The sequence below is a fragment of the Salmo salar genome, chromosome ssa03 (assembly GCF_905237065.1).
Source record: "Salmo salar chromosome ssa03, Ssal_v3.1, whole genome shotgun sequence".
Classification (NCBI taxonomy): Eukaryota; Metazoa; Chordata; class Actinopteri; order Salmoniformes; family Salmonidae; genus Salmo; species Salmo salar.
Window position 1 is genome coordinate 43,127,359 of NC_059444.1, and position 14,467 is coordinate 43,141,825.

Below are 14,467 nucleotides of genomic sequence, written 5' to 3' on the forward strand. Positions count from 1 at the left end.
TTGGTGAAATTCATCAGAAACTTCCTTCACCATGGAGTGGAGTTTAGTCCGCTAGGTCAAAAGTAGTGCACTATTTGGGTCACACCACTGATCTGAAATTTAATTTGGAGTAGAAGGCAGCCCTGTGGTATGGAGAAGACATCGTACCTTGACTTCATTGGCTGATTGGATCTCGTTCTCCTTCTCCATGGCGTTGACTTTCTCTGCAAAAGGGAAACATTTGTCACTAGGTGGCACTATAGGCCTTCAATCTGTTTTAGAGATGTTTATATGCAATGTATTCCATTATGTGTTGTCAGTGCATAGAGAGTAGCTGTGTGTGTGTGTGTGTGTGTGTGTGTGTGTGTGTGTGTGTGTGTGTGTGTGTGGTACCCTGGGCACTGATCTTGACCAGTTCTTCGTTCAGAGAGTCAACGTTCTCCTCAAGCTGTCTCTTCTTCTGCTCCACGTTCTGAAGATACTCTGTCAGGGACTTGATCTTAGCCTCGTGCTGCAGGGGGGGATGGAGAATGTTAATTACACAAACACATGGGGTTTATGTGGATTAAATAGCTAGTGATTCTTTAGCAGGTCTCAGTTTGATTACTGTGTTCATGGGAGGAACAGGAAAGAGTAAGCCTGATCCCAGATCTGTTTGTGCTTTGCCTACTCCACTTTCATTGTCAAGCCAAACATCAGTGGAAGATTAGGTTGGCGAGAGTGATTATGGTATGGTGGCCAGTGTTATGGCCAATTCCATTTAAATTCAGTCAATTCAGGAAGGGAATTGCATTAGAATTTGTTTACTTCCTGAAATGACTGAATTTAAATGGAATTGAGCACAACCCTGACAGTGGCAGATTGAGGCTGTTGTGGAGTGTGTAGATCTAGAACTACGATGAGAGAAGCGGGCTAATACCCATAGAGATCCTTTAATAATACACTTTCTATATGAAACAATGTGGTAATACCTGTTGGATCCTTAGTTGACAGGCGGCCAGCTCCTTGTCGTTCTCGTCCATCTTCTTGTTGCTCTCTGACTGGGTGCTCTCCAGCTGTTTGCTGCGTTTCACCATGGTCTTCACCTCCGACTTCATCTTACTGATGTACAGACGAGCCACCGTAAAGTCCTCATCTATCAGACCACTGCCGTCGTGTTGCTAGGGGTGAGGGAGGTGAGTGAGAGAGAATGAGAAACAGAGAGAAAGGAGTCGGAGTAGTGTTTCATTTTATTCAGGTTGGCCCTGTCCGGGGGTATCGTCGGACGGGGCCACAGTGTCTCCCAACCCCTCCTGTCTCAGCCTCCAGTATTTATGCTGCAGTAGTTCGTGTCGGGGGGCTAGGGTCAGTGTTATATCTGGAGTATTTCTCCTGTCTTATCTGGTGTCCTGTGTGAATTTAAGTATGATCCCTCTAATTCTCTCTCTCTCCCTCTCCTCCCGGAGGACCTGAGCCCTGGGACCATGCCTCAGGACTACCCAACTGGCCTGATGACTCCTTGCTGTCCCCAGTCCCCCTGGTCGTGCTGCTGCTCCTATTTCAACTGTTCTGCCTGCGGCTATGGAACCCTGACCGGTTCACCAGACGTGCTACGTAGTCCCGGACCTGCTGTTTTCGACTCGCTCTCTCTACCGCACCTGCTGTCCCTAACTGTGAATGCTCGGCTATGAAAAGCCAACTGACATTTACTCCTGAGGTGCTGACCTGTTGCACCCTCTACAACCACTGTGATTATTATTATTTGACCCTGCTGTTCTGTTATAATCTCCACCTGGCATAGCCAGAAGAGGACTGGCCACTCCTCAGAGCCTGGTTCCTCTCTAGGTTTCTGCCTTTCTAGGGAGTTTTTCCTAGCCACCGTGCTTCTACATCTGCATTGCTTGCTGTTTGGGGTTTTAGGCTGGGTTTCTGTATCGCACTTTGTGACATCGGCTGATGTAAAAAGGGCTTTATAAATACATTTGATTGATTGATTGATTGGAGAAAATGACATTAAATATTTCCTTTAGTTGCCAATAAAATAATACCCATCTTTGGAGTGTGATGTGGTGAGGTGTCATGTGCTTTTACCTTGATCTCGGTACTGCCCACGGCGATGCCAATCTCTGCCAGGTCTTTCAGTAGTGATGACATCATCTCAGAGACCCTCTTCTTCTGGTGGTTGCTCATGTCCTTCAGTTTCTGCAGCTCAGAGTCAATGGACGTCAGGACGCTCTGGAGAGAGAGAGAGAGAGAAAAACATTTTAACATGAACATTTCCTAAACATTAGGGGCAAAAAAGGGCTATAACTCACATACAGTACCAGTCAAAAGTTTGGACACACCTACTCGTTCAAGGGTTTTTCTTTATTTTTTACTATTTTCTACATTGCAGAATAATAGTGAAGACATCACAACTATGAAATAACACATATGGAATCATGTAGTAACCAAAAAAGTATTAAATGAATTCTAAATAAATCACAGACAGTGTCACCAGCAAACCACACCATCACACCTCCTCCATGCTTCAGGGTGGGAACCACACATGCGGAGATCGTTCACCTACTCTGCGTCTCACAAAGACATGGCGGTTAGAACCAAAAATCTCAAATTCTTATCAGACCAAAGGACAGATTTCCACCGATCTAATGCCCATTGATCATGTTTCTTGGCCCAAGCAAGTCTCTTCTTCTTATTGGTATCCTTTAGTAGTGGTTTCTTTGCAGCAATTCGACCATGAAGGCCTGATTCATGCAGTCTCCTCTGAACAGTTCATGTTGAGATGTGTCTGTTACTTGAACTCTGTGAAGCATTTATTTGTGCTGCAATTTCTGAGGCTGGTAACTCTAATGAACTTATCCCCTGCATCAGAGGTAACTCTGGGTCTTCCTTTCCTGTGGCGGTCCTCATGAGAGCCAGTCTCATCATAGCGCTTGATGGTTTTTGCGACTGCACTTGAAGAAACGTTCAAAGTTCTTGAAATTTTCCGGAATGACTGACCTTCATGTCGTTAAGTAATGATGGACTGTCGTTTCTCTTTGCTTATTTGAGCTGTTCTTGCCATAAAATGTACTTGGTCTTTTACCAAATAGGACTATCTTCTGTATCCCACCCCAACCTTGTCACAACACAACTGATTGGCTCAAATGCATTAAGTAAAGAAATTCCACAAATGAACTTTTAACAAGGCACACCTGTTAATTGAAATGCATTCCAGGTGACCTCATGAAACTGGTTGAGAAAATGCCAAGAGTGTGCAAAGCTGTCATCAAGGCAAAGGGTGGCTACTTTGAAGAATCTAAAATCTAAAATATATTTGGATTCGTTTAACACTTTTTTGGATACTACACGATTCCATATGTGTTATTTCATAGTTCTGATGTCTTCACTATTATTCTACAATGTAGAAAATAGTCAAAATAAAGAAAAACCCTGGAATGAGTAGGTGTGTCCAAACTTTTGACTGGTAATGTATTTAAAATATTATAAGAATATATTAAAGCGACCAGGAAAAAATGACATGCAGGTCCTAGAATGCATCACAATGAATAGGACACAGACAGCTCTCTTCATGAGCAGGGACAGTGAGGAACATTGTCTCACCGATTTCTGGTTGAGCTCATCGCTGACCATCTCAAACTCCTTGGTCTTGTCCTCGACCTCCTGGCTCTTCTGGTCATAGTTAACAGCCAGCTCCTCCAATGCCTGCAGAACCTCCTTCACCTCATCCTTGGAAGCCTCGTTCTCAGCCTGCAGGCGGTTCAGCTCTGACTGCAGGTTATCGTGGTCGCGCCGAGACGACGCCAGTAGCTACAAATACAAACATGTTTTGAATCCATTTTATGATTCAACCCATAGGGCTCTGGTTAAAAGTACTGCACTATATAGGGCAAAGGGTGCCATTTGGGAAACAGACAAACTCACCTCCTCCTGGTCCAACATCTGCTGCTTGAGCTTCTCTGCCAGCTGGCTCTGCTGGTTGATCTCATCATCCTGGACACACAGATAGAGGACATGGTTAGCATCACTCATTTAAACAGGGCTCAAACTGTATGTTTAAACAATCAAGTTTGTCTACATTTTGGCCTCAGTTTGAGCATTGTCTACCTTCAAAATGAAGTGGTTAACACGGAGTCCATGGCGGTGTTTCTGAGAGAAGACTGCAGCACATAACCTCAGAGCCTGCTCTCGCTCAAGCACAGTACCCTCTCTGAATTCAACCATTGACCGTTCCACGCTGTGGTCTCTATGACCACAGTGTGGCTGGCTGTTCTGTTCCTACAGGACTGGAGGTTCTGGGACCGGTTTCACCCTTGAGTTGGAACGAGGGTGCAACTGGCCCATAATGGAGACAGCATGGGCAGGGCCATTGATGGCTGTCACAGAAGCGGTCATTGCAAAGATGAAAGATGAGCTTAGACACACACACACACACACACACACACACACACACACACACACCACGCTCTGTGGCAGGTCTCTCTCACCTTATCATCCAGCTGCTTGTAGAGCTTGGCCAGCTCCACCTCACACTTGTCCTTCTCTGCGTCGGTCAGACGGAGCTGGGGCATGTTGGGGGTGGAGGCAGGCTTGTCGTTGGGCACATTGTCCAGGGCCAACACCTCAGCTTGGGCCTTCTCCTTGTCAAACTGCTCGTCCACCGGCACACTCTCACCTGCAGGGGGCAGCGTGGTGACACAGAAAGCTCAGAAAGGAGTAGGATGAAGTTGCTTCTAGAAGCTGAACTTCAGTCACTTTTGCATTTTCCCCACTAAGGGTTAAGGTTAGGATTGGTGGAGGGAAAGCTGATCCTAGATCTGTACCGAGAGGAGACTTTACCCCAGAGAGGTCAGACAGACACCCTGCAAGGCCTTTACTGTACAGCACAGACCTAGTAGAACAGCAGGTCTTGTTCATTAAGGTAAGGCATAACGTAGCGAGACTGTTCACAAAAGAGTGGTTTTCTTCCGGTTTGCACCCAATAACACGCCCCAGGTTTGCATGGTTAACATGTGTGTGGGTGCGTGCGTACATGTGTACGTTTGGTGTCGTGTTCGGGAGGGAGGATTATTTGAATAATCTACGATTAATACATTTTTGGGATGAAGCTGGGGGGGGGGGGTTGGAGTCTTTCCACTCAGTGCAGATGGTTTCCAGTGAATGATGCAGCCACTCAGCTAAAATGAGACCATTATGTGAAGAGCTGTGCCCAAACCTCGTGTGCGTCTCAAATGGCGCCCTATTCACTATATAGTGCACTACTTTTGACCAGAGCCCTATGGGCTGTCAAGGGTGTCAATGTTATGTAGGCCCTGGTCAAAGGTAGTGCACTTCATAGGTAATAGGATGCCATATGGGACTCAGCGCAGGTGAATGTCCTCTCCTCCTCACCGTTCCTCCAGCGGTTGAGCTCATTCTCCAGCCAGGTGATGGTGTTCCTCAAGGCCTTTCCCTTCTCCTTCTCCCTCTCGTACTTCTTCTTCCACTGTTCTGCCGTCAGCTCCACGTTCACACACACTGTGTTCTTAATGGTCTTCGCTCTGGAAACATCATAAACAGGACAAAAGCATTACACCCTATTCTAATTCAACAGCCCTGAATAGCTCACAAAATAGTGATTGTTGGTAACTCATTGTCAAATGTTTATGTATTTTTTTCATATGATGTAAAACTCATCATCATCACACGTTTTGCTCTATGTTGAAAATGTGACTGCTGACATGCACACTTTTTAGGGGATTGTATCAACAGTGGACTACTGAGAAGATCGTTTTTGAGTGAACTATCCTTTTAAGAGCTAGTGAGTGTGCCCACCTCTGTCCGAACATGAGAGTGGACTTGGTCTCCGACTCGTTGTAGGCGGAGGGGGAGGCGCAGATGACGATGGTGGTCCTACAGTTCCCCCCCAAAGAATCCTGAAGGATTCTGGTCATTTTACTGTCTCTGTATGGGATATAGCCCTGAAACAAAGCAGACCAAACAAACAAAGAAAATTCATTAAGAGAAACAACAATAGAATTGCCTCCAGGTTGTGAAATTCTGAGCAAAGAAACAAAACAAACCAATCTATCATTAAAACAAATGGTGTAGAATTAGACAAGTTTGAATCAGCTTGAACCAAAACCTTGCCTTGAGGTACATGTATTTTCATCTCTTAAAGAATTGAGGATACTTTTGATGTGAGGTATTGGTCTTTAGTGAGTCTACGCGTCTTTGCACTGAATGAACACCAAACAAACCGCCAGTCATAACATCCGTCATAGTAGAGAAGTACTCACAGACCCTTCGGCCAGAGCTGAAATGACATTGCCCAGTGATGACAGAGACTTGTTGATGTTCTTGGCCTCATCCAACACGGCACCCTCTGCTCCCGTCTTGCTGACCTGGGAGGAAAGAGACAGACAGGGACCTTCTGGTAAGATGGAGGACTTGAACATTAACACTTTCTTTGCAACAGAGTCCTTAAGAGGTCTTAATAGTATATTATCATGGGTCAAGCATGTGGTCTGAATGACATTGCCTAACAATGTTAATCAGTTCTGATATCCGTTCTGATAATAACAACATTAGGCAACTGGGAAAAGACAGAAGGGCTATGTGCATTTGCTCAGAGATGGAAATCTTTTTTCCATTTCTACCATGTAGCAGAGAGGACTAAGTGTGAGAGAGTGCCGAAGAGAGAGCGAGAGAGACCGCTCTTGCCAGTATACCTTTATTAAGATTACGTAACGGTATCTGCCTCAGCCGTCATCAGAACACGAAAGAGCAGTGTTCAGGTTTCTCTTCTCTAATATCATTGTTTACTCCCACGCCCCTGCAACAAGCTAACTCAGACGTGCGAGGGCTTTTCCAACCTTTTCACTTCCAGCCAGGTCGACGAGGTAGAGCTTTCCGCTGAGTTTCTGCTCGGTAGCAGTGTTCTCCTGCTTCACGTTGATCTGGAAGATACTGTGACTTCTGGAGCTGTGCTCATTCATATCTACAGCAAGACAACACATCTGGGATCAGCACTGAACAGGCATTTATATGGCACCCCATTCCCTACATAGACCAGAGCCCTCAAAAGTAGTGCACTATAAAGGGAATGAATATACACTACAGAGTGCATGATCATGTAGTATGTTGGACACTGTTTCTTATTGTATACAGTAGATTGGTCCGATTTTATGGATGAGTCGGTTACGGTAACCAGAGCTCTGACACGTGTGAGAATCGCCTGGATGCTAGATCTGTTTGTGTTCTCTTGCCAACTACTTTATGGAACTGTCATGCCATGTTTGGCGTGGCAATGCGTGACGAGTCGTTAAGAGAGCAGAAACAGATCTGGGACCAGGGTAGCGTGAGAAACCATTGAGCACCATTTCTTAAATCAGAACAAAAAGAAAATCAAGCTCAATGACCTATTGAGGCGTATCAGGTAACATTACAGACAGTGGAACCATTTCAGCAAAGAATATGGCACTGAAATGGACACACAAGATAAGTGAGGCTCAGGGTTGGTGCTTTGGGATGCGTCCCATAAGGTACTCTATTCCCTTTATAGTGCACTACTTTTGACCAGGGCCCATACCAGAGCCCTATGGGGATTGAGCAAAAGTAGTGCACTATAAAAGGAATAGGGCGCCATTTGGGATGCAGATTTGGTGCGGTCTCTTACTTGTAACTGCTACGTGTCTGTTAGATTTTCCTTCGTCGATGGTGTCCATGACTTCCTCTGGGCTGCAGACAAATCTCTCAGTGCATCCCTGTGGACAAAAAAAACAATGATGTGACACTGGGCAATCTTATACATTCTAAATAACATAATAATAACAATAATAAATGCCATTTCAACAAATACTTTTATTCAGAGCGACTTGCACTAGTGCGTGCATACATATCTTCAGATAATGTGTCTTTTCATAGGGAATAGCTACATTAACAAGGTCAGGTGACACCTTCATGTCTTTTGTTATTAGGTGGCTGCGGTCTAACTCTGTGACAGTTGAATGGGTGAGGGATAGTTAGTTCATCCCTGGATTGAAGCCTCACCTTGACATAGGGAACTCTGTTTTTGTCTTCGTGCACCGACAGGTTTGTCTTTGACACTGGAGAAGAGAGAAGGAAACATACATTTCATTATCCTAGTGGTCTCCAGCAGGTCGATCGCCAGCTACCAGTCGCTCTCAGCCCACCTACGAGTAGCTCGCCAAACAATTCTAAAAGTATATGCAATATTCACGTGTTCCACCGCAAACTGTCATAAACAAATCTCACATATTAGCTTAAAAAGCCAAACCTAACACACTATCTGCCAAATAATTGCCAGCCATTTTGCCACTGTCTGTCTGTGTGGTGCGCGCGTTTGCCTGTCACTCCGTGTGTAGCCAGTTTATGCAATAACCATCTTGTGGGTTGACAGAAATACTTCCCCCAAAACCTTCTCAATTAAATGTTAACTGCAAAGTAGGGTTTACCTGGCAGTAAGTATATCATTTGTATCTGTTATTTGCAAACTTTGCTATGAAATTAGCAGCAGCGTCACTAAACCAGCATATTAGACTGCACATTCAGTACACGCTAGATGTGCAATTAAAGGGTCAGATGTGCAATTAAATTATCGAAGTGTGTTAGTGTTCTTCCAGACCTAAAATAAAATGGTATTCGAATGCGATGTAAGCATTGACATGGTCTCAGAACATACAATTTCGTTGCTTCTCTATGAACAATTGTAATTTTGAGAGTGAAAAACCAATATACAAAAACAATATATACAAAATAATTTGGGTGAAAAAAAAAAGAGTCACAGATTTTATAGGGCCCCCCTTAAGAGTTGTTTATTAACCATTATTTTACTAGGTATATTGACAGAAAACATAGTGCACTACTTTCTCATGTATACTAAGGACCCGGGGACGAGTTGCAGGAGAGAGAAAAGAAGAATGTGCCTATTTTAAAGCTTGAAAAAATGTTTTGCTAATGACATGTTGATTTTTTTTAAGCAGCTTTCATGCTAGAAAAGGTTGGAGACTCCTGAATTAGCCATTTAAGTATCCTTGACAGCGTTTACACAGGCAGAGTAATTCTGACTTGTTTCCACTAATTGATATTTTGACCAATCAGATCAGCTTTTTGCCAATAATTGGGGAAAAGATCAGAATTGGGCTGTCTGTGTAAATGCAGCCATAGCGTGTGTGAAGAAACCTCATGCTCAAACTGGGTGTGGAGAATTTACGTAATGGCAGATGCAGATACAGCATATTAACGTACCAATATGCAGACATTCTTTTCAGTCCAAAAATGAACTGAATATTCATTCCAATATCAGTAACATTTCCACCCTTTTCAACATGCAAATTTTCATTCATTAGATAAGCTCTACATAGCCTTTCAACAGATCGTTATGTAAACTAGCCAATTATCCACACTACTGTAGCATGGCCACGAGCAAAAAGGAGAGGTACGCTATACATTGTGTGTTCCAAATGGCACCCAAATTCCCTACGTAGTACACTACTTTTCACCAGAGAGCCTTGGTCAAAAGTAGGGAAAAGGGTGCCATTGGGACAGTCTGTGTTCACTCTGCCTGGGACATACCATCCAAGAGGTCCCGAATCTTGTCCAAGTAAATTTCAAAATATGAAACCTGGAAGAGAAGAGTCATCTCTTATTAGCAGAGATCCCACATAGAGAAATCAATAGGTTTTAAAAACCTGCTAAGTGAAGTGATGCTACGGAGTGTCTTTGAACTAGCTGTGGCAATTCAAGGTTAGCATGCTGCCTATGGAGAGTAGGAAGAGTTGTTCTACTTGGACAGAACAAATATGCATCCCAAATGGCACCCTATTCCCTACATAATGCACTACTTTTGACCAGAAACTATGGGCCCTGACAAAAGTAGTGCACCATCTAGGGAAAAGAGTGCAATTTAGGAGGCAAGCAGGGGGATGTATTTGTAGAGAACTAACCAGTACCTACCTTGATGTGGAACTCCAGGTTCTCGTCCATGGAATAGATGTAGTTAAAGATGTCCTGCACTATCCTGGGGATGATCCCCATTCCATCTGTGTCATGGAGGTTACCCTCCATTGTGTGTGTTTTGCCGGAAGATGTCTGTCCGTATGCAAATATTGTCCCGTTGTACCCCTCCAGAACATCTGAAAGAAGAAGACTACTTCATGAATTCATACGAGACAGTAATGTGTCTTCTGTACTCAACCCCTCTCACAGAAATACACAAAAAGAAACCAAATAGACAGCCAGAAGGAAGTAGTCACTGCAAAATTAATCCTCTTTCAGACCGGCTTTCTCCTCAGGTTTGTGCATGGACACATTAACAAAACACCTACAGTAGGGAGAGTGTTCATAAACAATGAATGAGGAGAGCTCACCTTTGACGATCTTCTGGGCGCAGGCGTTGTATACTTGCTCCTGTGTCGTATTGGGCTGGAACACTCTGTCAAACTGGAATGGTTTGCTCTGCGAGACAGAGAGAGAGACAGACAGAAAGAGAGAGATTAGAGGATGAGTTTAACAACTTGTCTGACATTCAATTTAAACACAGCTTTAAAATCAAGATGAAGCCAACATAAAGTGTGCCACAGTAAGGGGCTATACCATCCAAATGAGCTATCAAAAAGGTATCAATCTGCTCTCACATGCACACCCAAGAAACACAGCTCTCTTCGACAGAAAAAGCTAATTATAACCACCAATAAATACAACACCCCACCACTCTGTCAAAACAACCCCATGATCAACTCCACACACAGACAGCCCAATAGAATGTTAACCTGTTAGGGCTAGGGGGCAGTATTGACACGGCTGGATAAAAAACATACCCGATTTAATCTGGTTACCACTCCTACCCAGTAACTACAATATGCATATACTTATTACATATGGATAGATAACACCCTAAAGTTTCTAAAACTGTTTGAATGGTGTCTGTGAGTATAACAGAACTCAAATGGCAGGTCAAAACCTGAGAGATTCCTTTACAGGAAGTGGCCTGTCTGACCATTTCTTGAACTTCTTTTCCATCTCCATCTTTTACTAAGGATCTCTGCTCTAACGTGACACTTCCTACGTCGTCCATAGGCGCTCAGAGCCCGGGAAAAAACAGAATGTCGTCATCCCAGCCCCAGGCTGAAACACATTATCGCCTTTCTCAAGTGGCCGATCAAGGGACTCTAGGCTTAGGCGCGTGACCCGACCGCCCCCGCCTTTGTGATTTTTTCCTCTGTTTGCCGAAAAGGAGATTCCCTGTCGGAATATTATCGCTTTTCTACGAGAAAAATGGCGTAAAAATTGATTTTAAACAGCGGTTGACATGCTTCGAAGTACGGTAATGGAATATTAAAAAAAAAAATGTCACGAATTGCGCCATGCGCTCGACACTTCTTTACCATTTCGGATAGTGTCTGGAACGCACGAACAAAACGCCGCTATTCGGATATAACGATGGATTATTTTGGACCAAACCAACATTTGTTATTGAAGTAGCAGTCCTGGGAGTGCATTCTGACGAAGACAACAAAAGGTAATCAAACTTTTATAATAGTAAATATGATTATGGTGAGTGCTAAACTTGCCGGGTGTCTAAATAGCTAGCCCGTGATATGTACTTAGAATATTGCAAAATGTGCTTTCACCAAAAAGCTATTTTAAAATCGGACATATCGAGTGCATAGAGGAGTTCTGTATCTATAATTCTTAAAATAATTGTTATGCTTTTTGTGAACGTTTATCGTGAGTAATTTAGTAAAATGTTAGCGAATTCCCCGGAAGTTTGCGGGTACTAGTTCTGAACGTCACATGCTAATGTAAAAAGCTGGTTTTTGATATAAATATGAACTTGATTGAACAAAACATGCATGTATTGTATAACATAATGTCCTAGGGTTGTCATCTGATGAAGATCATCAAAGGTGAGTGCTGCATTTAGCTGTCTTCTGGGTTTTGGTGACATTATATGCTTGCTTGAAAAATGGGTGTCTGATTATTTCTGGCTTGGTACTCTGCTGACATAATCTAATGTTTTGCTTTCGTTGTAAAGCCTTTTTGAAATCGGACAGTGTGGTTAGATTAACGAGAGTCTTGTCTTTAAATAGCTGTAAAATAGTCATATGTTTGAGAAATTGAAGTAATAGGATTTTTAAGGTTTTGAAAATCGCGCCACAGGCTTCAAGTGGCTGTTACGTAGGTGGGACGAATTCGTCCCGCCTAGCCCATAGAGGCTAACCCATGCTACGTCCCAAAAGCCAACCTATTACCTAAAGTACCAGTTAAAAGTTTGGACACCTACTCATTCCAGGGTTTTTCTTTATTTTGACTATTTTCTACATTGTAGAATAATAGTGAAGACATCAAAACAATGAAATAATCATGTAGTAACCAAAAAGTGTTAAACAAATCAAATTTGAAATTTGAGATTCTTCAAAGTAGCCACCCTTTGCCTTGATGACAGCTTTGCACACCATTGGCCTTCTCTCAACCAGCTTCATGAGGTAGTCAGCTGGAATGCATTTAAATTAACAGGTGTGCCTTGTTAAAACTTAATTTGTAGAGTTTCTTCCCATCTTAATGCGTTTGAGACAATCAGTTGTGTTGTGTCAGGGTTGGGGTGGTATACAGAAGATAGCCCTATTTGGTCAAAGAACAAGTCCATATTATAGCAAGAACAGCTCAAATAAGCAAAGAGAAGCGACAGTCCATTACTTTAAGACATGAAGATCAGTCAATGCAGAAAATTTCAAGAACTTTGAAAGTTTCTTCAAGTGCAGTCGCAAAAACCATCAAGCGCTATGATGAAACTGGCTCTCATGAGGACAGCCACAGAAAATGAAGACCCAGAGTTACCTCTGCTGCAGAGGATAAGTTCATTACAGTAAACTGCACCTCAGATTTCAGCCCAAATAAATGCTTCAGAGTAACAGACACATCTAAACATCAACTGTTCAGAGGAGACTGCGTGAATCAGGCCTTCATGGTCGAAATGCTGCAAAGAAACAACTACTAAAGGACACCAATAATAAGAAGAGACTTGCTTGGGCCAAGAAACATGAGCAATGGACATTAGACCGGTGGACATCTGTCCTTTGGTCTGATGAGTCCAAATTTGAGATTTTTGGTTCCAACCGCCATGTCTTTGTGAGACGCAGAGTAGGTGAACGGATCATCTCCGCATGTGTGGTTCCCACCATGAAGCACGGATGAGGTGGTGTGATGGTGTGGGGGTGATTTGCTGGTGACACTGTCTGTGATTTATTTTAGAATTCAAGGCACACTTAACCAGCATGGCTACCGCAGCATTCTGCAGTGATACGCCATCCCATCTGGTTTGCCCTTAGTGGGACTATCATTTGTTTTTCAACAGGACAATGAACCAAAACACATCTCCAGGCTGTTTAAGGGCTATTTGACCAAGGAGAGTAATGGAGTGCTGCATCAGATGACCTGGCCTCCACAATCACCCAACCTCAACCCACTTGAAATTGTTTGGGATGAGTTGGACCGCAGAGTGAAGGAAAAGCAGCCAACAAGTGCTCAGCATGTTGGAACTCCTTCAAGACTGTTGGAAAAGCATTCTTCATGAAGCTGGTTGAGAGAATGCCAAAAGTGTGCAAAGCCGTCATCAAGGCAAAGGGTGGCTACTTTGAAGAATCTCAAATATATTTAGACTTTTTAACACTTTTTTGGTTACTACATGATCCCATGTGTTATTTCATAGTTTTGATGTCTTCACTATTATTCTACAATGTATAAAATAATACAAATAAAGAAAAACCCTTGAATGAGTAGGTGTGTCCAAACTTTTGACTGGTGCTGTATATACACAGTAGTAATCTTGGTTAACCCAGAACTAAAATCTTCCGTAATTTGGTCAGATCATTTATGTTTATGTAGTCTGTCCACAACAGATAACCAATATAGTGAGCTGGTCAAAGTAGTGTAATATATATGGAATAGGGTGCCATTTTGGATGCAGAATAGTGCGGTGGCTCTCGTCTCCCCACTCCCACAGCTCTGGGCTTCAGCTCTGCAGCTCTGGCCTAATGAGCTAGGTAGCCTACATCAAAAATGGTCTGTCTCCTAAATGGCACCATATTCCCTATATAGTGCTCTAGTAAATAGTAGTGCATTATGTAGGGAATAAGGTGCCAATTCAGAGGAGAGCAGCACGGAGGGAGAAAACAAAGCACATACCATTCTAATGAGATGGCAATAATGGACATAAGAATACATTTTAAAAAGTCAACCACAGAGGGTATTAAACTGATGTTATAAACTTGGTGGTTCAAGCCCTGAATGCTGATTGGCTGACAGCCGTGGTATATAAGACCATATACCATGGGTATGACAAAACATATTTTTACTACTCTAATTACGTTGGTAACCAGTTTATAATAGCAATAAGGTACCTCAGGGGGTTGTGGTTTATGGCCAATATACCACGTCTAAGGGCTGTATCCAGGCACTCCGCGTTGCGTCGTGCCTGGATACAGTCCGTAGCCATGGTATATTG

At 43.2% G+C, this 14,467-nt stretch overlaps 1 protein-coding gene across 2 annotated transcripts in view; it reads right to left on the minus strand.

The window, feature by feature from the left end:
- LOC106600599 (kinesin-1 heavy chain) overlaps positions 1 to 14,467 on the minus strand; it is a 34,186-nt gene that overhangs the window by 6,898 nt on the left and 12,821 nt on the right. For both annotated transcript variants that reach the window (XM_014192089.2, XM_014192088.2), the window contains exons 2-17: positions 10,332 to 10,419; positions 9,919 to 10,097; positions 9,538 to 9,586; positions 7,993 to 8,048; positions 7,619 to 7,706; positions 6,816 to 6,940; positions 6,240 to 6,344; positions 5,776 to 5,921; positions 5,353 to 5,501; positions 4,449 to 4,636; positions 3,886 to 3,954; positions 3,565 to 3,771; positions 2,050 to 2,193; positions 951 to 1,139; positions 373 to 490; positions 148 to 203 (exon numbers count right to left, since the gene is read on the minus strand). In XM_014192089.2, the coding sequence (XP_014047564.1) occupies positions 148 to 203; positions 373 to 490; positions 951 to 1,139; positions 2,050 to 2,193; positions 3,565 to 3,771; positions 3,886 to 3,954; positions 4,449 to 4,636; positions 5,353 to 5,501; positions 5,776 to 5,921; positions 6,240 to 6,344; positions 6,816 to 6,940; positions 7,619 to 7,706; positions 7,993 to 8,048; positions 9,538 to 9,586; positions 9,919 to 10,097; positions 10,332 to 10,419 (1,956 nt within the window). The remainder of the gene's footprint in view (positions 1 to 147; positions 204 to 372; positions 491 to 950; positions 1,140 to 2,049; positions 2,194 to 3,564; positions 3,772 to 3,885; positions 3,955 to 4,448; positions 4,637 to 5,352; positions 5,502 to 5,775; positions 5,922 to 6,239; positions 6,345 to 6,815; positions 6,941 to 7,618; positions 7,707 to 7,992; positions 8,049 to 9,537; positions 9,587 to 9,918; positions 10,098 to 10,331; positions 10,420 to 14,467) is intronic.